The 25690-nt window shown below is 40.4% G+C and overlaps 1 protein-coding gene across 4 annotated transcripts in view; it reads left to right on the top strand.

Annotated features, from left to right (window-relative positions):
• ten1 (TEN1 subunit of CST complex) overlaps positions 1–25690 on the top strand; it is a 78128-nt gene that overhangs the window by 25136 nt on the left and 27302 nt on the right. The window contains exon 4 of one of the 4 annotated variants that reach the window (XM_052039945.1): positions 1908–2338. The exons of the other annotated variants lie outside the window; for them this stretch is intronic. Coding sequence (XP_051895905.1) covers positions 1908–2005 — 98 coding nt within the window. The 3' untranslated portion in view covers positions 2006–2338. Of the gene's footprint in view, positions 1–1907; positions 2339–25690 lie in introns of those variants that run through there. 4 annotated transcript variants of the gene reach the window in all.

Here is a 25690-nt window from a genome sequence, read left to right as displayed (position 1 = left end):
CTTTTTAGTTATATCATTGTTATAACTAACAATAAATCAAAATGGCACCACTCCAAGATCACCTCCTTCATCATTGGTTTTAAACAGATGCCAATCCAGCCTAATAATAGTTATTTATCAAGGGTGCACATCTTGTGAACTACGTTATTAAATGCAGCAGTGTCAAATGGATGAAATCAAGGTACATAAAATCTCCAGTCTCACCCTTGTGTCCCTGACCTGTAATTGTTTCAAAGAAGGTTCTTCATGTATCCTCCCACTAAATATGTTAATCCAATGTTAGTCCTTTATATTTCTAGATCTCAGCTGTGGCTCACTTGGTGGTACATCTAGTAGTCAAAAAGTCGTTGTTCAATTTCAACTTTTGAGAGCTAAGCTTAAGAATCCAGCAGATAGGTCAGTGTGATATTGAGGACTGTAGGTTTAGACTCCAGTCTTTCAGATGAGATGTTGAAACAAAGCCTCTCAAATAGACATAAATGCTCCCTTTACTCTCTACTGAAGAAGAGCAAGCAGTTATCTAGTGGCCTGGCCAATATTCATCTCTTTTAATATCACTAAAACAGATTTGCCTTGAAATTCTAATTTAGCCGTCTGAGCACAGATGAGAAGAGCAGCAATTATAATTCTGATGAGGGCTCTCTGATCTGAAACATTAACTCAGTTTCTCTTTCCACCAATGCTGCTTGACATGCTGAGTGTTTGCAGCACTTCCTGCTTTTACAGCTGTTTTTGTATTTAGCCTCCTATCCCAGACTTCTCTTGTGTGAAGGTCACACAGTTTTTGACATCGAAAAAGTGCCACCCAGCACAAGATTTGGGGGGTGAGCTCAGGATGGTTCAATGCTGTGGCTGAATAGGAGTGGAGGCTTTGGAGTCTTGCAGGTTGGATACTACAGGAGATAGGAAGGTGGGGGTGGGGTGTCTTGAGGAAGGGAAAGGGAGCGGAGGAGTGGGCTGGTAAGGAAGAAGATGTGTGGAGAGGATGGTGACGTAGGGAAAGGATCATATAGGATGGAGATTGTGGCAGATCTGGGGGAGAGGTGGCTGCTGGTCAAGTAATTCACTTATCTGACAGGTATCCCAACAATACCAGGCTGGAAAAACTATGTCGAACTGTGAGTACCCTGTAATAGCCACTCCTGGAATGACACGATACGGTATGGTACGGTAGCATAGTGGTTAGCACAATGCTTTACAGCGCTAGCGACCCGGGTTCAAATCCGGCCACTGTCTGTAAGGAGTTTGTACGTTCTCCCCGTGTCTGTGTGGGTTTCCTCCGGGTGCTCTGCTTTCCTCCCACATTCCAAAGACGTACAGGTTAGGAAGTTGTGGGCATGCTACGTTGGCGCCGGAAGCATGGCGACACTTGCGGGCTGCCCCCCAAAATCACTACGCAAAAGATGTATTTCACTGTGTGTTTCGATGTACATGTGACTAATAAAGATCTGATCTGATCTGATCTTATCTTATGTGGTCCAAGCTCCCTAGTAATGCTCCAAAAGGAGCATTGCATGTACAAAGACAGAATTTTATACATTCCTAATGCGGAAATCTCAACATGGGGCAAAGGTGACACAAGCTTTAAGGTGAAAAACACTATGATGCTGGAGGAACTCAGCAGGCCAGACAGCATCTGTGGAAAAAAGCAGGCGGTCAACGTTTCGGGTCAGGACTGAAGATAGGAAAAGGGGAAGCCCAATATATAGAAGGGAAAAGCAGAGCAGTGGTAGGTGGACAAAAGAGGAGAGGCAGGGTGGGCACAAGGTGGTGATAGATAGATACAGATAAGAGATAATGATAGGCAGGTGTGGGGGAGGAGGAGAGAGCAGATCCGTCCACCAGGGATGGGTCAAAGGTAAAAAGAGACCTGACCCGAAACGTTGACTGCCTGCTTTTCTCCACAGATGCTGCCTGGCCTGCTGAGTTCCTCCAGCATCATCGTGTTTTTCATCCAGATTCCAGCATCTGCAGTCCTCTGATTCTCTACTTTCACAAGCTTTGAGTTGTCTAATTGAATTTATGGTGTGACGTGAAATAACCAGAAATGATCGTTAATCACGTTTCAGTCTAGAAAAATCAATTTTCAGTTGCATAATGCTGAGAAAAACAGCCATATGCAATTGCATTGCCAGGCAATTATCTGGTTGTTATCACACTCCTGTTTGTGGTAGATTGCTGTGCACAAATTGACTGTCACATTTCCTGCATCACATCTGTGACTACACTTCAAAAGTATTTAACTTTGGCGTATTGTGAAAAAGTATGTAAATACAAGTCTGTCTTTCTATTTTGTTTGATTATCTATTCGGTCCTCATTTCTATCTAAAAATAAATACTGCTGTGATCACCAAACACCTAACTTTTCCTTCCTTTAAAATGGGATATTATTTTGTTCATGTTAGAGTTGGGAATAAATCCAATTTTGCTTTTATTTCTATGGGATCTTTTACCTGCTAGTTAACAAAAGATTCTTCCAGGGACCAAGAGCTGCTTTTTGTGTATGTAAAATTACCTACCTTCAGCAACCTTCATTTCTCAGAGTGAGAGTACCTGGTGCTTGCTGTTTTAGAAGCCTGTCTGGAATCAGGAGTTATTATTTACATGAATTGGATCTGGGGTACCTTGCTGTGCTGCATCAACACATGTCCAATTGTTTGTAGTTTCTTGTTTTCTCAGCATTATGTGGTCAGGTCTCTTGTGTCACCCTCTTCCTTAAGACAACCTTGAAGAGATTTGATGGCTTAAGATGTGCCTACACATCATGGCTTTGCCTCTCCACTACAGGCGACCCCTCCCTTAATGAGGGGGGGGGTGGTGGTTTATGGGGTGGGGTGTTGCATTCCTAGAAAATGGTCTGTATCACAAATTTCTGTAACGTGAAACCACGTCATCTGCGCATGTGTCAAGAAACGTGAGTTGAAAAAGAAATATATTTTGTGTTGATTTATTTACTTTTTTGTTCCCACATAAATTTTTATTCTATATCTCACATTTTTGTGTTGAGATTTGTGAATTCTGTAAGGGTAAATTTCTGTAACCAGAATGGCTGTAACACAGCGGTTGCCTGTATTGTGTGAACAGGAATAGGTCATTCAGCCCCTTGAGCCTATTCTGCAGTTAGTGAAAGGCTGATCTATATCTTCATTCCATCAACTCAGTTCACTTCTGAATCTCTTACTGTCCTTGCCTAGCAAGAATTTAAGTTTTGAAAATTTCAGCTGATTTCTCCTCAGCCTCAACAGTTTTTTTTGTGGGGGGGTGGTGGGGTAATATGGTGGAGACTGTTCCAGATTTTTATACTTTTTGTGTGACAAGGTATTGTCTGGAATCATACCTGAGTGGCCTAGCTCCAATTTTATGTCCTGTTTGGACCACATCCACCAGAGAAAAATAGTTTGTTTCCATTTATTCAACCTAAAGTCTCCTGATATGAATTCTGTCAAATTTTGTGTATAATACCTTGCAATATTTTTATTAAGATGAAGACATTGTATAAATGCAAGTTGCTGTGATGTCAGAGCCATTATTATATCTAGATTTTGTTGTAATTTAATGATTGTTTGATTGTGTGCCTGAATTGCTGGGGTTCAGTATATATTAAACACACTGACAGTCTCAGATAGGCTGACAATAGTATTTACAACTAAACTTATTTTACATTTAACAAAAACACCATCTTGCAGCACTGATTTGTGAAATCAGTATTTGATTCCTGTCACCAACTGAGTCTGTATGTGAAGAGATTGTGTTCGAGTTTTATTGCTCAGTGAATGGCAACCTATAATTTATCCACAATGAATAAAGATCACAATGCTGAACAGGGTAAATTAATGTTTGAATGGTCACTTTCTCATTGAATAATTACTTGACACCAGCAGTGTTGTTGCTTAGTCTGTACAGACCAGTTTCATTCTTACTGACCTACAAAAGTTCAGTTTCATTGATACAAAATCCACATTTTTTTCTGTCTTTGACTTCCTACGCTATTCCTATGATGCCCAAACCAAGCTTGGGGAATAGCACCTCTTCTGTCTAGGAACGTTGCAGCCCAGAGAATTCTATATTGAATTTAGCAATTGCAGGTAACCACCTTTTGCTAGATATTGCAGTTTCAATTAGTTCACTGTTTTTTCCCTCTTCTGTTTCTAACAGTCAGTTATGGTTACTTTGACATCTTTGATGTGCATCCTATCACAGTTATTCCCTCTCTTCCCTCCCCTTCTGCAATTTTAAATATGCTTGTTTTCTACTTTTCCAGCACACACTAAGGGTCCTTGACTTGAAACATTGACTATGTTTTTCTTTCCACGAATGCTGTCTGACCTGCTGAGTCCTGCTCGCATTTTTTGTTTTTTCATTCTGGATTTCCAGCATCTACAGTTTTTTTTTGTTCCACATTTTTTTTCCTCCATTATCTGATGTTAGAAAAGAGCTTTGCTCTGATATCAGAATTCTGGGCAGAAAACTCCTTGGCTCGCTGAGCAATATCAAGCTGTAAAGGAGGCAGACATCAGGAAAACACCTACACTGATTTTTCGAATTTATCCACCATGCCTCAGTAAGTGACACTGTCACCCCTTTGAGTCAAAGGATTGTGGATTCAAGTTCTTAAGAGACTTGAGCATAAACTATATGCTGATACTTCATTACTGCATTTCAAAAGCGATAGTGTAAAGTACTTGTGATCAGACTAAATATTTAATTATAGGCTACAATTCCTCACACGCTTCCTCCCCATTAGCTTCCCTACATCACTATCCTGAATGCATTAACCACCACAGGGCTAGCTTCCTTGATACTGGTCCACCTCCAGTGCCTCGTTCAAGTGGCTAAATTTCACCTCTGAGCTACTACAATTGCTACCTTCAGTTGACCACTATGTATATGGGTAAGAAGTAATCAATCACTAATCATCTGCACCATTCATTCCAACTTATTTCTTCTCCACAACCACTTCCCTACCCAAAAGTGTGGAGGTTAATACAGAAAGCTATTAAAAAGCATACTTCACTTAGTAGTCTTGATCAACCATGCACATGTATATGGAGGCTAGTGATCACATCCCTTTAAATTCATATCCCTTTACTACTTCCATTCCACTCTGTGACTGTCCCTGGAATAAACTCTTCCCCATGAGATTAATACTATTTGTTTCAGACTACTACTTTTTAGTCCTGCATTACTCACAATAGTTCAGCTGTCACACTGTTGCTCAGTCAATGACCTTACCTCTAGAATGGTTGCCCTTGTCCCCAGTAAAAGCTACTCCTTTCCATGTTGTTGGAGAATTGACCAACATCTTTGCTCCCTTGAGTTTTCGTTTTCAGAGGAGCTGTGTAAAATTTATTTAGGGAGAGCAGTGGGAATTATGTTTGGAAAACTTATCCTAATATGTGGGTCATATGTTTATTATTGCCCACACATTTTGACATATTGTTATTTAGAGTCATAGATGGATACAGTACCGATGCAGGCCCTTCAGCCCACTAGGTCTGCAGCAACTATCAGTCATCCATTTACATTAATCCTATGTTATTCCCTTTTTTTTTTGTCCCTACATTCTCGTCAACTCTCCCCAGATTCTACCACTCACCTACACACCAGGGGCAATTTACAACGCCCAATTAACCTACCAACCAACGCATCTTTAGGATGTGGAACAGAACCAGAGCACCCAGAGGAAACCCACACAGTCACAGGGAGAATGTGTAAACTCCATGCAGACAGTACGCAAGGTCAGGATTGAACCTGGGTCTTTAGCACTGTGAAACAGTGGCGTTACTAGCTGCACCACCTTGCTGCACTGTTCTAGCAGCTTTTCCAGCTCTACCACCTTTTCTTGGTACTGATCTTTCATGTAAAAGTTGACTTCACTTTTCATGAAACTACCAATTAAAATTGTGTTCTTACAGCAGGAAGGCCACATTTGTTGCTCTACCACTTTGCCAGATCAACTTTAACAGAGTGCGGCAATCTTTATCATACAGCAAGTGCAAAGAATCATTCCATCAAAATGCATAGTAGCTGGAAGTAACTCCAGCACGTTAATCATCTCAGACTGCCTGTAGTCAGAAAGGGAATGTTAATCTTCTGTTGAACGTTCATTCTCAGAGTTTCCATAGATAATGTGGGGAATGGAAAGACATGTACAGTAGAAGCACAGCAAATGCCCAAGTTCACTTCTACTCAAGTAATCCTATGTTGTGTGGTGGAGCACAGAGTTACGTTGGTTGCTCATTCCTACTGCTGTCACGAACACTGAATGCACCGATTTGTTTCTGCACTGAACAATCTTGCTGAAGACCCTTCTTGGCTTTGCAGCTCCAGGGAGTTGAGACATTCACTAGCTAAATATGAAAGCCGTTTGAGGTTTGTTTGAGACAAACCTGAATCAGCTGTCATATCCCAGACTAATAAAATGTCCAAATGCCAGACACTGACTAACCATTCCCTTCTCTGTGGCTGACCAACTAGTTCCTTTGTTCATAACTCTGAAAACAAATTTAATGAGAAAGCTGGAGACAAAGACGGAACTTGCTGCTGGTGAGTCTGTACCTCCATGTGACAAGGAGCCCATCAATCAAGAAGATCCCAAGTGTAATCCCCAATTTCTGTGGGGTTGCATTAGTTTCTTCTGAATGAATTGAAAAGCCACCAGTGCTAAAAAAAAAGGCCACTGAAACTCTCACATTCGACTAGGATTTGCATAGCCCCTTTGATGCAGTGAAATATCCCAAATTATTTCACAGCAGTGATTGTCAAGCAAAATTTGGCACCAAGCCTCATAAATAGATATTTAGGGGCCTAATGATGTTTTTAGATCATAAATTGTGTAAATCAATTTTGTTGGTGTAAAATATTGCAGAATGTTACTGCTGAGTGACTTAATTGGACACTAATCATGTGATTAGGCTTTTAGCTTCCTAGATTTTAAACTGGAATTTCACTCCCTAAACCTCTCAGCATCTTTTTTCTTCGAGTCACTAAAAATCTTATCCTTCTGTTTCGAGCCCATTCTGTATCTTTGATAATAATATGTTGAATTTTTGCCATGTATTAACATAATTAAGTATTCCCAAAACAGTGCCTTGGAGCTTTCCCAAGCAAAATGTGCTGCCAAGCCACATAAGAGATAGTGGGAAAAATGATTAAAAGATAGGGTCATGGGTATTAAGGACCTGAGGAAGGAACTTGAGGTTCTCGATGCCATCTCAAATGTTCCTTCTCCATTTTGATTGGTCATGGGCCAGACATTACCATGAACCACTGGGGATGATACACAATTTCCAAGCATCCTTGAATCTTCTAGCGACATGTGAGAGCTCAGAATAAAATGTCTGTTTCAGATGTCTGGTGTTGGCATATGAGTGAAGTGAATTGCCTGTCAGAGCTGACTTGAATATAATTGGGACTTCAGTGCTGGGGTGTTACCATGGGAGAGGATGTCGATGTTGCTTCACTTATCCTGCCAGTGGGATTTGAAGGACTTTGCAGAAAGGACATTGGTGTTATTTCTGTAATGCTCTGAGGTTCCTTCTATAGTTATCCATGACTCAGAAATGTTCTAAAGGACAGGAATTGCTGCCTTGTGCCATGTTTGAGGTCCTGATCTTTAAGCAATCTTTTCCTCAAATAGGCAAGGCTGTGTTGGTGCATGAGGGCAATGGTGAATTACATCGCTGAATTGTAGTGGATCTTTATTGTTGATGGGTGGTGGTGTTCAGCAGGTACTGGTTGATAGAGAACCTTAGTTTTGTGGATGCTAAGTGTAAGGTCTATTCTGTTGTATGCTTAAGTGCAAGAGTTGACTATGACCTGGAGCACAACCACTGAGCATGGACTTCTGCAGGCATTGTCTATGTACTGGAGCTTGATGTCTGCAGTTAGGGTGAGCTTGGTTCTGGAGTGGAGGTGACATACTTTCCATTTGTCCTATAGATTGGCTCCACTCCAAAGGGAAGCTTGCTGGAAGTGAGGTGCAGAAGTCCTCTCCAGTAACTTATCCACCACTGTGTATAGGCTCACCGGACTGTAGTTCCCTGGCTTGTCTTTGCTGCCCTTCTTAAATAAAGGTACAACATTAGCCACCCTCCGGTCTTCCGGAAATTCACCCATGGTTAAAGATGATGAAAATACCTCTGCGAGGGCTGCCACAATTTCCTGCAAGGTCCTAGGATTCACTTGGTCAAGCCCTGGGGATTTATTCACTGTAATGTGACATACCTCGTCTTTGGTAATATGTATATGATCCAAGACATAACAACTCATTTTCCTCAATTCCCTTGCTATCATGATCTTCTCCACAGTAAGCACTGATGAGACATATTTGTTAAAAATCTCACCCATCTCTTTAAGTGATCTTAAGTGATCACCCATGATCACTAAATGTGGTAGGAAAGATTGAGAGGACTGTTGGAGTGATGATACAGTTTTGCTTGACACTAGCTCTGTTGTGGATCTGTTGGTTAAGATTACTGCTTGGAGTACATCAGGAAGGAGGTATAAGATGGAGACCATTTCAGCAGGCATCTAAATTTGAGGAGGATGCTCCATAGTCTCTCTCAATTGATGGAATTGAAAGATATTGTGAGGTCAGAAAAGGCCACATATAGTGGTTGATGCTGCTCTCTGTATTTTTCTTGGAGCTGACATGTGTTGATGATCATACCATTTTGTCTTTAATTGGGCAGAATCCACACTGATTCGTGAAGCAGCTCTTCAGCCACTAGGAGGAGACAGTTGAAGAGGACCCTGCCAATGATTTTCACTGCGACAGATAGCAAATAGACCCTTGTATAGTTACTGCAATTGGATTTGCTTCCTGAAGATGGTCACACTTGTGGTGTCTCAAAGGTCCCCTGGCGTATCGTCCTTTTCCCAGGAGTAGTGGAAAGATGAGATCCAGCAACTCACTGATGACCATGGCATGCTTGGATTCTACAGCTATGCAAAGGTCAGCTACAGTCCAAACACCCAAGAGAGCCAAGAATGGAGGAAACCTATCAAGGGCAGGTGTAGTGAGCATGTGCTGGAAGGAATGAATTGAATAACTCCCCAACTGTGACTCTGTCCTTGACTTGATTGCCCTCGTCACCACGATAAACTGTCCATTCCAGCTCACATCCAGCCCTGACTGGGAAGATTTTGAAAAGGACATTTGCCAACTGAAGAACAAAGCCTCAGGAGCAGACAATATCCCTGCTGAAGTCCTAAGATTTGACAGAAAAGAACTTCAGTCACAAATTCGCAGCTTAATCCAGTAATGCAGTTGGCATCTGGGTTCTTATGTTGGGATCAGAATGGTATAAAGAAAAGTTTGCATTTCTCTAGTGTTTTCCCACTACCTCAGAACATTTGAAAATGTCTTGCAGCCAAAAAAAGCACTGCTGAAACATAGGCAGTGTTTAAATAAAGGATATCCAGACGTCAAAGCAAGGTTCCACATTGTGATAATTAAGAGATAATCTATTTCAGTAATGTTGGCTGAAAGATAATTATATGTCAGGATGCCAGTGAGAACCACTGTCCATCTTTGAAAAATGCATCATGAGATCATTTGCCTGAGAAGATACACAGGCCCTCAGCTTAATAGCTCATCAGAAAGATGGCACCTGTGGCAGTGGAGTACTCTCTCGGTACCGTCAAACTGAATTTTGTACCTGAGTGCTTGGATTGGTCTTAAACCAGTCCTCAATGGACCTTTTGGCTTGCTGGTGGATAAGAGAAAGGGGTGGGGTGTCGGGAGTTTGCTTTTAGTGTTGCGCAATGAGTATAAAGCTCTTAATGAGGACTTATAGAAGACTAGAGGTGAGTGATTTTAGAATGAGGTTCAGTAGAATTAGATCAGGAATGAAAAATTACAGTAAAACAATTTAAATTTACCATTGGAACAAAGAAGGCAGGACAATCCAATAGTAGAATGCAGTCCCTTTATAGAGCTAAACCTATCATGGGCACAATTAAGCCATGTGGCTGTTTCCAGTGCTGCAGTAACTATGATTTTTATATTCCTTTTCACTTGCAAAACTATTCCCCAAATTATTTATAAAGATTACAATCAGCAGAGGAACTTTTCTTGATGCCTTGGAAGCTTGTAGTATTTTAATTAAAAGTAATGTCATTGATAATTAGTTTTTTCCCTCATTATTTACACAATTCATTATATAATTTAATAACTTTCAACTTTATTCCCAAGAGCTTCCACTTGAGCCAGAAAATCCCCAGTGTAGTGCCAGAAAAGTTAAAATATGCAACATCGATTCTTTTAGCATTTCTGTTGTGTCCTCCAAGAACTGCAACAAATTTGTTCAGCATGATCTGACTTTCATGAATTACTGTTTGTTTGGAATTGCTGTCTTTTCCTTGTTGGATGCTCTTGAATTGCTTTCAGTAATGTTTATAATGTTTCTCCATTAGGAATCATGGTAACAGAGTCCATAATTTCCAACATTTCCAATGTTTTTTTTAGAGATGTGGAACATTCGTTCTTTTCTCGTCATCTGGCACTACCCCTGTGTCCAATGAGGTGTGAATAGTTTAGGCTGCCAAACCCATCTACCGTCATTTCCTTAAGTACTCTTAGATGTGTTCCATCTGGTCTTGGTGCTTCATGAATATTTAAGTATCACAGCTTTTTAATGACCATTTCTCTACCAGTCATCCACCCAGATTCAGCAACTGAAAATATAACCCTGATTGAACAAATTGTAACAAAAGGGGCTAGATTTTGCTAGAGGGAAATGTCTTGAAGCATATGCATGACATTTTCTTGCAAACTGCTGCTCTTAAATTTCTTGCATCACAATTTGTTGAAAGCAAAAGTTGCTAATGGCATAGCACAAGGTATGGGTTAACCAGGAACATAGTGAACAATGGAACATCCAGCTCCTCAGGATCTTGTCCTAGACCCTTCGTAAACTTTAAGGATTGAGAAAGAAATAAAAGAATTTGTAAGAAGTAAACACGATGAATTAGTCACTATTCAGGTACAGGAAGGGAAATAGAGATAAAGACTATGCTGAAAGGGAGCAACAAACAAAAAGTCCAGCATAAATTTTCTATTTGCAAGAACAAAACTATGGTGGGCCGAAGGGCCTGTTTTGTGCTGTATGGTTCTATGGTTAAAAAACTGCTAAGAAGCTTAATATTGCAGATGCTGGAAATCTGAAGTAAAAATAGAAAATGTTGGAAGTTCTCTGGAGGTTAATCAACATGCATGGAGAGAGAAACTGAGGTAACCTTGATCAGAAAGAAAAGCCTTTGACCAGAAATACTAATTAGATTCTCTCTCTATGGATGCTATCTGACTTGCTGAGTACCTCCAGCATAAATTGTTTCCAAACTGGATCAGAGATTGAATCGTATTGTATTAGTGAGGCATGGTGGTATCTCTATTGGTTATGAAACCTACATTTGACCTTATGTTTTGATATGCAAATCCAGAACATACTTAACAATAACAGGGACACCATTTTTAGTAAACCAAATAGGTGCTGCAAAATCAACTGCAAGTTCTGGAGATACAGGCCTTTCTCCTTTGAACTTAGAGATTCATAGAGCCATGCAGCATGGAAACAGGCCATTCAGTGCACCACATCCACGCTGACCAGAGGGCACCCATCTGCCCTAATCCCATTTTCCAGCACTTGGCCTATACCCTTCTAATGCCGAAGCAATTCAAGTGCTCATTTAGAGACCTTTTAAATATTTTCAGTGACCCCACTTCAACCATCCCCTCAGGGAGTGCATTCCAGGTACTCGGCACTCTGGATGAAAAAGATTCCCCTCATAACCCCTTTGAAGCTCTTACCGTTATCCGAAACCTTGTTGGATAATTTGCATATTAACAAAGGTATGCGTCATTAATGTGCCATCATTTCTCCTTGCAGATTTTCCCCCAATAACTTTAGATTTTTAACCGTTTTTATTAATTGCATTCATTATTTATTTAACAGATACATTCCCCATTTCAGGTATTACAGCCTTTGATTAGCTCTTCCAGAATCTATTCAGTTGTTGGTTCTTATTTATTGCGTGTGGCCTAAGCACATGAGGAGCAGATGAACGGAGCAATTTTTATCTTGACCATTTATGGTACTATTATTTAATACCTTGAAAATTCCTAAGAATCATGTTTTATCCTCTGCATTGTTCTTGGAGATTTTTTTTATCTTCCCTTTCAGGTCAAGTTATTTAATTGACAGCTTCTGTTCGGTTCATTTCCTAGTTTCAAACCAGCAATTTTTTTAAGCTATTTTGCTCGAGATTTTGGTGTAAACGGTTTGCCTCTATAAGGTACATATTCCATATGGTAGAGTGCTTTGATCTTGAAGCATTTCCCCTTAATTTCATATCGCTTCATAATATCCTTTTTCCTCTGTGATTTCCTCCAGATCAACAACCCCAGTAATTTGAGACTTTTCACTGTTTCCCTTAATCTCATTTGTTATTATGAATCTATCTTATGAACCCATTTGTACTTAGAAACTTATTCCACAATATGATTAACCTATGCATGGAAAAGGTTCCTCTTGCCTTCCTCTTATTCTTCATTTCTAGTATCACGATTTCTATAGAGCTGTAGCCCATTTATGGCTCTCCTGAGGCCCTCCTGAGCACCTTAGAGGTTATGATGGACAGACAAATGGAGCAATCCTCACTGTCTGTTAAAAAGAGAGGAAATGTTTTAAGCATATACAGAAGGAACTGAAAGGGTACTTTGTATTCCAAGTGGTTCTTCACTTCAATGAGTGAGCAGCACCCTACCATGCCTTGCACATAAGTATGCTTTTGTTCATTGTATATGCCAATGATTTGGATATCAGTCTGGAGAGTGTTTAGTACTTTAAGCCTTTTACCCAGTAGTTGTGCTTTCCTGTGGCTTGGATCCCTGGGGCTAGTTCATTCTACTTCATAGCTTCTCACACAGTCTGTATCTCTCTTCTTGCTTTTATTTGTCATCAAGGACTCTTGTTTATTTATAGATCCAGCTCATCAGATCTCTCAGGTCTCTCCCCATCCTCCTGGGATTGTCCCTTGTTCACTCTTTCTCTTTGTAGTTCTGTCCATTTGCTGATTTGTGCTGCTGTTCACAACGCACAAACGTTTTCTATCAGAAACTTTCTATCCAAGCAGGAAAATCTTCTACAGCAAAAAATATTCATGCAAGTCCTGATAGGGAAGAAATTATACTGGTCGAATTCTCACAATAAATGGCAACAGAGATGGTTACTTCTTATTCAGGATTGAGGAAAACTTGTTTCCACTCAAGTTCTGTGTGTTCAAAGGTGACTGGAGGTCAATGTGGGAACTGCAGACTCTTCTACAGATGGGACAGGAAGTCTGAACAGGGTAACTGGGTGCTGCGCACCTTTTGCTGTTACGGTGGGCTTCTTTTTGTTTCAGATATGTGGACTCTGCTCTAAACACCAGCTCAACTGCTCCTTCTCCTCTGAGAGATCATGGGCCCGGGGTTCCCGAGATTCAATGGGGGTGTTACATTTTTGGATGAGGATTTGAACAAGTTCTTCAATCTTTTCCTCTGACATCCTGATAATTTTCTTCTGTAAGAGAGCTCAAAATAAATGTCTGTTTCAGTACTCTGGTGGCAATCAATGTAGCTGACTGAGTGTAATTAGGGCCTCAATCCAGGGATGTTGGCACCCGGAAGGACACTGACCTTAATTTGTTTATCCTTTCAGTGGATTTGGAGAATGTTGTGAAGACAGCACTGCTGGTAACTTTCCAGTGTCTTAAACTGCCTGCTGTAGGTTGTCCAGATTTTAGAAGCATTTAAGAGGGCAGGGATCACTGTTGCCCAGTAGACCATTGAGTTTTATGCCAGGTCTGAGATTTTGATCTTCAAGCACTTTTTCTCAATCAGTCAAAGGCTCTGCTAGAGAACTGAAGACCAGAGGGGGTTAGGTTAACTAATGGTATTTAACATCCCTGTGGAATAGTGTTGATGGATGATGAGAATAAACACAAGTACCTATGGCACAGTACACTTGTGTGATTGGGAGTCTGGAACTCAAGACAAACTTAAAATATGCTTTATTGATTGAAGAATAAATATGATTGAAGACTTTGTTGCTAATAATGAAATTGCATCAACAATACCTGGGAGCACATCATCTCTGTTCTTTGCCTTTATCTGTGAATCGTTGTCACACGTGATGAGGCAGGACCGGGGAATGGATATTACTTGTACTCGGGGTTGGAGAACTTGAAGTACTGGAGTGGAGTTTGAATTAGAGCATTGCATTAATGGACCCAGTATTTGAGTTGAGGAGGTGGCTGATGTGTCCATTGTCAGGTTTGGAATAGTATATAGCTGTGTGCAATGTGTTATATGAAATGATATATAACTGTGTGCAATGACAGGATGGAGTGGTATATACTTATCCCTTGTGTCAGAGTTGGAACTGTGTGTAATTGTGGCCATTCTCAGAGTTGGGATGTGGTGTAACTATTCCCAGTATTAGTGCTGAGACGGTGTGCAGCTGTGCCCAATATCAGGTTTGGAATGGTGTATTGCTCTGTCCATTGTAGGAGCTGTACAAACTTCTGCACTAACCTTGAAAAAAATCCTTGGCCCTCTTCCTAGAGAGAGACTGGGTGACTTCAGGGACAGGGTCAGGAAAGGTGCAATCTTCTGGCAAAGTGTAATGGCAAGAAGGAAGTAGGGAAAGCTAACTCCAACAGATTTGTCCCCCTAATAAAATACTTGATACATGTTTTTGTCAGTCTCATAGCATGCTTTGCCAGAGATTCAAGCGCAAAACCTAATGACAACATCTCACATTCAGGTTCTGGTACTCATTAGGTTGTATCATTACCCAAACAAGTATGTTTGCATTACCTGCTCCATAACAAGTGCCAGTGACTATTGGACTGATAACTACCTAATCCACTCTGTTATGTCCATCCACCTGGCCCCCAAAACAACATCACCACAGAAAAGTTGCTGCAAGAAAATCGGTATTGAAGGTCTCACTGATCTTGCAAAGAGAGCTCTTCTTTAGAGCCCCTCATAGACAACCTTTAGACTCCCACCTACAGGAGCCGCAGTGTGTCCACTTGATCTGAAGTCCACCATAATTAGCTCCTGTGAAGAATTTCCTGGCTTCTCTACCAGAAAACACCATGATGTAAAGAGAAAATGGTGGGTGGAAAGAGCAGAACTGAATCAGTAACTTATTGATAAGCATGTCATGTATGCATTCTTCAGCACTGTCAAGGTCAACTATGCACCAAAACCCCCAAGAGCCAAGAATGGAGGCAACCATATCCAAAATAAAGAGGCAGTCAGCATCTGCTGGAGGGCATATTGCAAAGAACTCCTTAATCACGACTCTGTCCCTAATGCAACTGAAAAACAAGAAGGTCTCAAGGGCAAATAGCATCCCCACTGAAGTCCAGAAACTTTGTGGAGAGGAACTTAAGTCACAAATTCACAGCCTTCTCTCAGTAGAAATGCACCCAGCAGTGCAAGTGGCATCCAGGTTTATATGTATCCTTCTCAGATTTGGCTGCTGCAGAGATTTGGCTGCTGCAGAAATTTGTCTGCATCTTACATTTGTTTCACTGTGGCATTGAAACTGTGATTTTAAGGAATGGGTCTACAACAGCCCCAATGTCAATGTGGACTGGTGTCAAGCAGGGCCTACCTCATTATCTCAACAGTTTCTCAGTTATTATCACCACAGTGCTGCATCTCATCTCCAAAAAGCTTCCTGCTAGAGTCAAGCCCACTTATAGCACAACAGGGAAGCTGTTCAACTATGTTGCCTCCACTCCAGAACCAGCAGCCTCAATCATTAAGCTACACATACACCTGAGCTCCAAGTTAAAGTTGATATGTTCACTGAAACATCATAAGCCTTACACATGCAAACATTGCAAAGGTTCTCTATCCCAACCTGCTCCAGCTGTACAACACCATCCTCCAACAATAAGGGTTTATGGTGAGACCTGGAAAACATGGAACACTTCCCAAATCTCCAGACCCACCCCTTGATGCAACCAGACTAAGGATGAAATTCACAATATGTTTAGGGTGCCAGCACAATCCCAGTGTACCAGCTGAGATCATGTGGAATTGTGCCTACTATCCAGTTGAGGCTGCGTAGTTGCGCTTTACGTCAGGGTTGAGATGGTGTGTCATTGTTTCCAGCATACCAGTTGAGACACTACAGTTGTTGCTTGAGAATGGCTCTAGTGTTAGAACTTCGACTGGAGGGTATTTGCACTGAAAATAATGTGACAGGAAAACAATGACACAAACCCAATAAAATCGAGTCTATTTTAATAAAGCAACCTTGTGACAAGTGGTAGAATTTGGCTGTTTCTCTGAAACAGCCGATAGCTTCAGTGCTAATAATTTAACGGTTATTGATTGATGTAGTGAAACATTTATCAGCTTGACATGAATCACAATGTTTCCACGTACTGCAGTGGTTTCCTTGGGCCATATTCTAAATGTCCCAGTGGAACAATAAGACGAGGACTGGGAGAGATTAGTTTAATGGGTCTATAATTCCCCTAATGTGATAACACGGAGGTCAAACATGTAACACCATTGTTTGACTAGCATTTCACAAGGTTTATCCATTCACAGGGAGATCTGGAGGAAAAGGAAGATATCTTTAAAAGGCAAACTCCCTTTGGAGTTCAAATTTAATAATTGCTTATAATAATGTTCAACAGCTGTGACATTCAATGACAAGTAGCTAAAGATGTTAATCTCTCTTTAAAATGGGTTTAATCAGAATAATTTAACACTGGAGTGCAAAGTTGTTAAATCTCTTTAAACGGTGACTGATTCTGGAGGTCTAAACATAATGGTGAGGAGCAAGTGTTTGACATAAAGTTGTGTTTAAGTTTAGCAGAGAGCATGCTTCCATCTCGTAACTGATGGTGAACACTTTTGGCTCACAGGAGTCCCAGTCACTTTCTTCCCAGCTTCAAACATTTTTTTTTCCTTCTCTGATAATTAAACACTGGTATTCCCAGTTCTGATGTACTCCAGTAATTCCTACTTCTAACCATCTTTGTGTAATTATACCCAGTTAAACAGCAGTCAAAGTGAAATAAATTGATGATATTAAGTGGGAAGAAAATTATTATTGGAATTTGCTTTAGGAATCCAGATCTAGAAATGAAAATAGAAATTGCAGAAGAATGGGATTAATTGGGTAGTTTTATTTTACTGAATCTGATGATTTATTTGAAAGGTTTTTTTTCAATAATGCAGCACACCCTCAGTACTGCACTGAGGTGTCATGGATTTTTGTATTCAAATCTCTGGAATTTGAACCCATGCTTTCCTGCATCTGAAACATAAGTGCTAATAGCTGCATCACATCACAGCTATTACTAACACTACTTACTATCACTATTTTATATATATTATTATATATAATATATGTAAATAATGTAATAACACATATCATTAACATATTTATCTTCTATCTTCTAGGTTTTGCCATAGAAAAATATGTGTAATTGGTTGAGCTCTTCTCTCGCTTACCACTCAGCCCAATCTTTCCTTTTCCTACTAATTAATGACCATTGTTTCATTCTATCCTGTTCTAGATTCAATAATGTATATCATTTACACTCTTTAGTCCTTTGAACCCATTTCTGGTACCAGTCTGTATCAGCGTATCTCCAGATGTTCAGGCTAAATAAACAGCAATCTCTCATCTGATGTCTATGGCTCGGGAGGGGAACATATTTGGTTTACTGACACTTCAAAGGAGACTGGAGTCTCCTGGGTGGGAAGTGATAAGGAGAAGGTAAACATGTTCAAGCTGGACTTTGCACACACACATTGATAGCCTCTGTGACAGACTTTCAGTCTCAGATTCTAACTAAAGAGAATGATAATCATTTACTGCAAGATAGATTCCTTTACAAACTCTCTATCTTGATTTCCAGTACTTGTCTTTTAAACATTGGTTTTAATCTGGATATGTAAAGGAAATTTAGGATGTTTACAGAGGTATTTGCTTTGTTTAGAAATTACTGTTCGGAATGTGTTCTCTATCAATACTTATATAAAAACGGTAGCAGAGTCACCTAATCTATTCATGTGTCCCTGGTTCAGTGGCTCCTCATTGGGGCCATCCCACCTTTGTTCCCACTAAATCCCAGTATGTATAGCCATAGATCAAATTACCATGGTGTGCCATGAGGCTCCCAATCTACCACAGAGGGATAAACCCTTAATACCGCGTCAGATTCATGCGAACAGATCAGCAGGGTCATTGTTATCACTTCACATCTGAAGATTAATACTGCTTTGTATAGAGAGAGGGAGCCGGTCATTAGCCTACTCTGCGGTCAGAGACATTGCGTTGGCACCCACATCGCACAACCGAGTTAACCATAAGGCAAGTGGCTCTCCAGTCTTTTGTTTCAATTTATCCCACATGGTCCCTTTTTCCCTGGTTGACCACCCTCTCGTCATTCTTTCTTCTTGAGTCACGCATCCCGTGATCACAGTCTTAGTACTGTGGGTTGTCATCAGACGAGCCTGTACTGTCGGGTCTTCCTCTATGGGGGCCCCACTCATACATCAATGGAAGAGGCCTTCCATTGGTAGAAGGGGCAATACATGGTCAGGGGCAGACCATATATTGCCATCCCAGTTATCAGGATCTCAACCTTGACCATTAGTGCCCTTACTCTGACTGGACCTGGGTCCTGATTCCTCAGCCATTCCCAATCTTCCTGGCGCGCTTTAATTAGCATACAGGCTAAGGAAGTTGGCTGGGTTTCAGCCTTTTCGGACTGTTTGTGGGCTGACTTACCCCATTCAGTTCAGTGACATGTTGCAGTTCCAGGTTACCACTTTCCCAGTAAGGGTGGCCATTCGTTGCTCTGCCACCTGATCCAAGTCATGTTCCTTTTTCCAGGCACACAGCAAGATCCATAAGGCCATACCCTTGCTCTCCTTTTGTTTGGGGAAACTCCACCTTCTTTAACAGAGGACCTTACCTGGAAGGTTGCCTCTACTGCTTTCCATCTCAGCTCTCTGACACGTGGGAGAGCAACACGTGGACAATGTGTTGGCCATTACTCCAAAACCATGGGTGTTATCCGTCCACCCCGGTACCTGAAACTCAGTTCAGCATGCAGGTACTGTCATTTGTGAAACATTGTGCTGAATGCTGCCGACTACACCAACTTTGTAACAAAATATTTTAAAATTCATTCCTGGTTCTTTCCTGAATCAGCAGCTAGAGGTATTCGCAAACAAAGGAGGCACTATACACGTGTTAAAGATTATAAAAGCTACTTTATTAGAATTATATAAAGTCTACTCATTAACCACTTCAACAAAATACAGAAGGAAAGGAAAATACTTATCAACCAATCTGATGCAATGCTGGAGGGAGCCCCAGATGTCTGGCAGTTCTCCAGCCTCTCTCTACCTTGTGTCAGTCTGTCCCTCAGCACTGGTCACGACCCCAGCCTAAGGTGAGATTATCCCTTGCAAGCCGGAGAATTTGGCGTGTGCACCCATACTCTCGCTGAATCCTGTCGAATACATCAGTTTTGGTGTTTCTGCCCGGTGGTGCTGCTGAATCAGGAGACAACTAGGAACGAATTTTAAAATACTTTGTTACACTGGGGATGTGAAAGGCACTATAAAATTGCATGTCTTTCTTTCACATTAATGTTTCTCACATGCACACTCCTGATAACTGCTCTTTTCCCAATCCCACCTCCTCTTATTGTGCTTGAGTCTCACTGTTTTTTTCTCCCAATGCTGATTTTGACTTGTGAGCCTTGTTTTCAGATCATTCAACACAGAAAATTGTTGAAAGCCTTTAAGTGAATAGATGTAGAATTACATTGTGAATCTAAAGAGATAACAAGCCAGCTGTCATGTTGATCTGTGAGCCAAGTGACCACTGTGTATCTCTTCGCATACTTGCAGTCTCTTATTCCTGCAAGGTATTAATGGGACAATCATCAGAGATCCTCACTGAAGTCACAATTACTAAATATAGCTCCCAGTACAGTCCATTAGAGTCTGATCCCTATTTGTGCAGAGCACTATAATGTGTGTCTTGAACCAACAAATACACAGCAGCAGCAGGAGAGACCTCTGAGTCAGAAGGAATTTGGATTCTCAACAAAGGAGCTTCTGGCACTTTTATGTCAAAGTAATTTAAAAACAAAGTAGTTGGTAGTGTTTATAGAAACTATTTGCTCTGGTGGGATGATCTTAAGGGCTTAATGTTAACAGTAGGGTGAGGATATTCAGTAGTGATGATGGGAAGGAGCTGTTCGCACAAAGGATAGTTAAAATATGGAACTTCATCCCCACAAAGAGCTGCCGAGGTTGCTGTTGGACAAAGGCTTTAAGTGTTATGAATGCTAGGCAGAAAGATAGAGTAAATGATTCTGCTCTGACTAATTGATGGAAAAAGCTTGAGAGGTTAAGTGGCCTCCTATTTCTAGATATTAAAAAATCACACAGTCCCTACATTAAGCTGTTGTCTTCACTGAATCACTTGTACTATCAGATACATAAACCCTTCATCTCTGTGGCTGAAAGTGAAACAGGAGGTCACCTAGACTTGAATAACTGCAGTCATTCACTTTTGAAATAAACTGTAAAATAATATCCTAATCTGTATCTTTGGGTGATCTTTTCAAAGATTGTATTGAAATATTCAAAGTAGAGAAGGGATTTTTCTCAGTCACTAGACTAACAAAAAGAATTGAAGAAACTTGGGCTGGTTATTTATGAATTGAGCTGGACCTGAACAGCAGCATTAGTCTATACAGAAGAGCTTTTGGAATTTTAGGGTAATTTATTCTGTGAAATGCTTTGAGACATTTTCAAACTACAAGGTGCAGTATAAATGCAGGAATTATTATTACCTGCTGACATTAAGCCTCATTTTAAAAGCCCATTTATTATTTATTACTCTCTGGAATCTGAGTACTGCACATTTCTTGATTCATCTGAAAAGGTTTAAATAACACTCCTGGCAGATATGTGGCAATTATGACAAGATTGTAGTTTATCAGTCAGCTTTGAGAAGCCTAATCAATGAGTAAGCTGTTAGTTTCTTGAGAGACCCCATGGAATTAGATTTTGGAGTCAGTGCTGTGAAACTGGAAAATCACAAATGACTCCAAAAGGCATTACTTTGTAATGGATCCACATGGGTCTAAATGTGTTTTCTTAAGCTTTTATGTTAAGGACAAGTTTATGAAATGTATCCATTGATTTGTAGTTGCACACACTGCAGATTCCTCCACCCTAAACAGATCAGTGTATTTTAAAGCTGCATGGAGAGGGGTGGATCTTACTGTATCCAGTTTAATGCAAAATAAGTTTAACTCTTCCCATGTTGTTAGATGCTTCATTCTTTGACCACACACACATTCACATCTATTCACTTCAGTGTTGTTTGTAACTGAGATTCACATCTTGAAGTTGGCCCTGACTGGATTATTTTGCAAATTAGAATTTATGGTCCTGTTTGAGTTGTGATGCACAGGTCATTCATCATCTGCTTCTCTGGAATTTTATATTAGATGAGCAGAAAATTCCTTTGATTCATTTTGTGAAAACCAAAGCCGTTGATTTGAATGCTTACTATAAATTCCATTTCCTGGACTTTGACTCTATTCCCCATCCTTGGCTGAGGTCTGAGGCTGAACCAAACTGTTTGCCTCAGTTCTTGAGTCACTCTACATTTTTTTAAGTGGTTTGTTAAGCTGTGGTAACTCTCCTCCTGTCTCTTCATCCATGTCAATTTCAAATTTTAAGTGATAGCACTCCTATGCATTAGGATTTCATATTATGTTAATGGTGCTTTTGTTTTTAATTACAAATTGCTGTCAGTTTCAAGTTCCACCTTAAATCTTAACAATGGATCCGGGTCTTGGGTTTTATTTCTCACAAAATGTGAACTTGCAGTTGCTGTGTTATCTCTAGACCACTAGTTGGAACTGTTGTGCCATCTGTAGCCTTCACCTTCAGTTGCTGTGAGAACATTTAACTTCCCATATTTCCCATAATCAGACTGACATTCACTGAGCTTAAAAATAGCCCTGAGTTGTATCTTCTCCACAGTTAATTTTGAAACTTCAGAGTTGCACATCAATAGCTATCAGTCTCTTGCAGAATGCAGTCTTAGATCAGCTCCCTAATCTTGCATGTTGCTGATACTGTGAGCTGGCTGTGCCTAAATCAAATGGAGGCCCACATTATGTCCAAATGTATGCTACATTTGCTGCATTTAATAGTATACTGAGGTTCCATTTCTGGACTAATCGCAGAGATTATTAGATCAGATCTCACCATTGGCATTTTAAGAATTTGCATCCAGTCGAAATAAAAAGCTAAAATCTGTAAAAGTGACATGAAACTTGTAAAAACCCATCGTGTGCAATCATCTCCTTTTAGAGGAAAAATACCTGAATGGGCTCATGAATAACTCCAGTCCTACACCGAGCTGATTGTTATGAACTGGAAAGCCTTTGGTTACAACAAATAACGACAACAGCTTTTACATTGCATCATTAACACCACAAACATCACAGGACATTTCACGATTTAGTGTGTAAATGTCAGTAAGGATGTGAATATTTGGAGAGGGTTTAGGGAGGGAATCGCAGCAATTGTGCCCCAGTCTATAGAAGTTGGTGATGATGAGGGGGTGACTACATTTCCCTGAATAGTCACAGAGTCCACCAACAACACCCTGAAGTTGACATTTAGGAGTGCACGCAAAAAGGAAAAGCTGGTGGTATCGCATGATAAATAACAGAGGAGTTCAATGCTGTGGTGAGAAGTGATCTTGGCTTGACAGATTATGATTCAGAATTGGAATTAATTTTGCTCAAGCTAAGAAATAGCCAAGAGCTGAAAACATTGGTAGGAGTTACTTCTAGACCACAAATTAATGGTTGCATTATTGTGTGTGGCATCAATCAGGAAATTGATGCCATGCCTAATTGGGGTAATACAGTAATCATGGGAAACTTTAACCTATATTTAGACTGGACAAATAAAATGTGCTGTAATTGGGTGAAAGGTGAATTCATGGAATATATATGAGAAGATTTTCCAGATCAATATGTGGAAGAACCATCTAGGGAAAAGGTTATTTAGAATCTCGTTTTGTCTTGTTGTCAAGGGGCATTTGGGGAAGAATGACTATAATATGATAAAATTTGACATTGAGTTTGATAATGATGCAGTTAAATGCAAATTGTGAACCAAAATGAAGGAAGTTAAGAAAGTTTGAAAGAGATTTGGGAGAGTACTTTGAAAGTTTACAGGCAATGTGTAGCTTCCAAAAAAAAATTAAGCTTAAGGTGCAAAAAAATTTCTTTCAGGCACAAATACACAAAAGGAATGATGATTCATTCAAGGCTGATAAATGAGATTAAAGACAGCAAGAAATGAAATGAAGAGACTTACAAAGTTGCCAGAAATAGCAATTGGCAAAAGAACAGGGAGCATTTCTGAACTCAGCAAAGGAGTAGTCAAGAAATTGATAAAGCAAAGCAAGATAGACTATGAGAGTAGACTGGTGAGAAACATAAAATCACATTAAGAGCCTTTATAGGTACATAGGAAGAAAAGGGCTTGCAACAGTAAATGTGGGCCCTCTACAGAGAGAGATATGAGTATTTATAGTGACGAATAAGGGCAGAAGCAGTGACATAAAACCTTCCAGATATATTAGAGAATCAAGGGTCTAACGAGGATGAGGAACTGCAGGAACTATTAGTCAAAAAATATAACACCAAAAAATTTGATGAGCTTGATAGCTGATGAATCCCAAGGACCTTGTGATCTACATTCCATAGGTTTGGAAGAGATGGCATTAGAGATGGCGGTTGCTTTTGTTATTATTTTCCAAAGTTCTATGAATTCTGGAATTGTTCCTATGGATTAGAGGGTAGCAAATGTGACTGCAGTATTTAAGAAAGGTGGGAGAGAGAAAACATGGAAACACAGGTCTGTTAGCCTAATGTCAATAGCAGGAAAAATGCTGTGATCTCTAATAAAGGTTGTAATAATAGAACGCCTTGTAAAGGAAAATAGGATTGAACAGTGCCGACACAGATTTATGAAAGAAAAATCATGTTTGACCAATTTGTTGCAGTTCTTTAAGCATGTGGCTAATAGAATAGATAAAGGAGAGAGCAGTGGATAAGGTGCCTTAGTAATTTTGGATGGTTTTCAATAAGGTTCCATGTTGGAGATACGTCTGCAAGATTGGAACACATTGAATTGTTGGGGGGGGGGGTGGTGGGGGGTGTACTATACTGCCATGGATTGAGAATTGGTTATCAAACAGAAAGCAAAGAGTGGGGATAAACAGATCATCCTCATCTGGCAGACTGTGACTCATGAGGTACTGCAGGAATTGGTGCTCAGGCCTCAGGTACTCATGATCTATATCAACAATTTGGTTGAGGGTATGAAATGTCATACTTCCAAGTTTATTGCCGGTACTAAACTATGTGAGATTGTGAGTAGGGAGGAGGATGTAAAGAGGTTTCAAGAGGATATGGGCAAGCTAAGAGAGTGGGCAAGGACATGGCAGATAGAAAAATGTGACATTATCAACTTTGATGCACATAACAGAAAAGCAGGGTATTTGTTAAGTGGCGAGAGTTTGGATAGTGTTGATGTTCAAATGGACCAAGGTATGCTTGTACACAGTCGCTGAAGGCCAACATGCAGGTGCAGCCAGTGCTGAGGGGGACAAATGTTATGCTAGCTTTTATTATGAGAGGATTTGAATACAGAAGTAAGGAAGTCTTACTAAAAATGTGTAGGGCTCTGGCGAGACTGCACCTGGAGTATTGTATACAGTTTTGTTCTCCTTACCCGCCATAGAGGAGTGCCGTGAAGATTCACTAGACTGGTTCCAGGGATGATGGATTTTGCTTAAGGGGAGAGCTTGAATAGACTGGGACTTTATTCTCCAGAGTTTAGAAGAATGAGAGGAGATCTCGTAGAAACCTGCAAAATCCTTAAAGGACTTGACAGGTTAGATTCAGGGAGGATGTTTCCCCATAGCTGAGGAGACTCAGACTAGGGGACACAGATTAAGAATAAGGGATAGGCTATTTAAGACTGAGATGAGGAGAATTCTCCTCTTGGACAGTGGTGAACCTTTGGATTTTTCAATCCTAGAGGGCTGGAGAGCTCAGTTGTTGCATTGATTCAAAACAGAGATCTGTAGATTTTTAACAGAAAAGAGGGATATGGCAATAGTGCTGGAAAGTGGCACAGAGGTAAAAGATCAGCCACGACCTTTGTGAACAGCAGAGCAAGCTTGGAGAGCCAGGTGGCATGCTCATGCTCCTATTGTCATGTTCATATTTCCAGTGGGCTTTAGAATTTTCAAACAGCCAATACCACCCATTGCTTCACCTACCACTATCCAAAGTAGTCTTAAAGACTATAGCTACCAGTCTTCAGTCTAAATGATCCCAGATCCAGTCTTGGATTTCCAGGATCATGGACCAAGAAAAGATCACAGACTTTGCCCCAGTGTTTGCCATATCCTTCTTTTGGTATTTTCCTGAAAACCTCTTCCTAATGCACACAAAGTAGGAAGCAGAAATGTATTGTGAGAAAAGCAGAGAGACTGGTACAGGAAGATAGACACTTACGAAGAATTGTTTTTGC

The sequence above is a fragment of the Pristis pectinata genome, chromosome 27, assembly GCF_009764475.1.
Source record: "Pristis pectinata isolate sPriPec2 chromosome 27, sPriPec2.1.pri, whole genome shotgun sequence".
NCBI lineage: Eukaryota > Metazoa > Chordata > Chondrichthyes > Rhinopristiformes > Pristidae > Pristis > Pristis pectinata.
The sequence above is the reverse complement of the archived record's forward strand: the minus strand, read 5'-3'. Positions and strand labels throughout refer to the sequence as shown.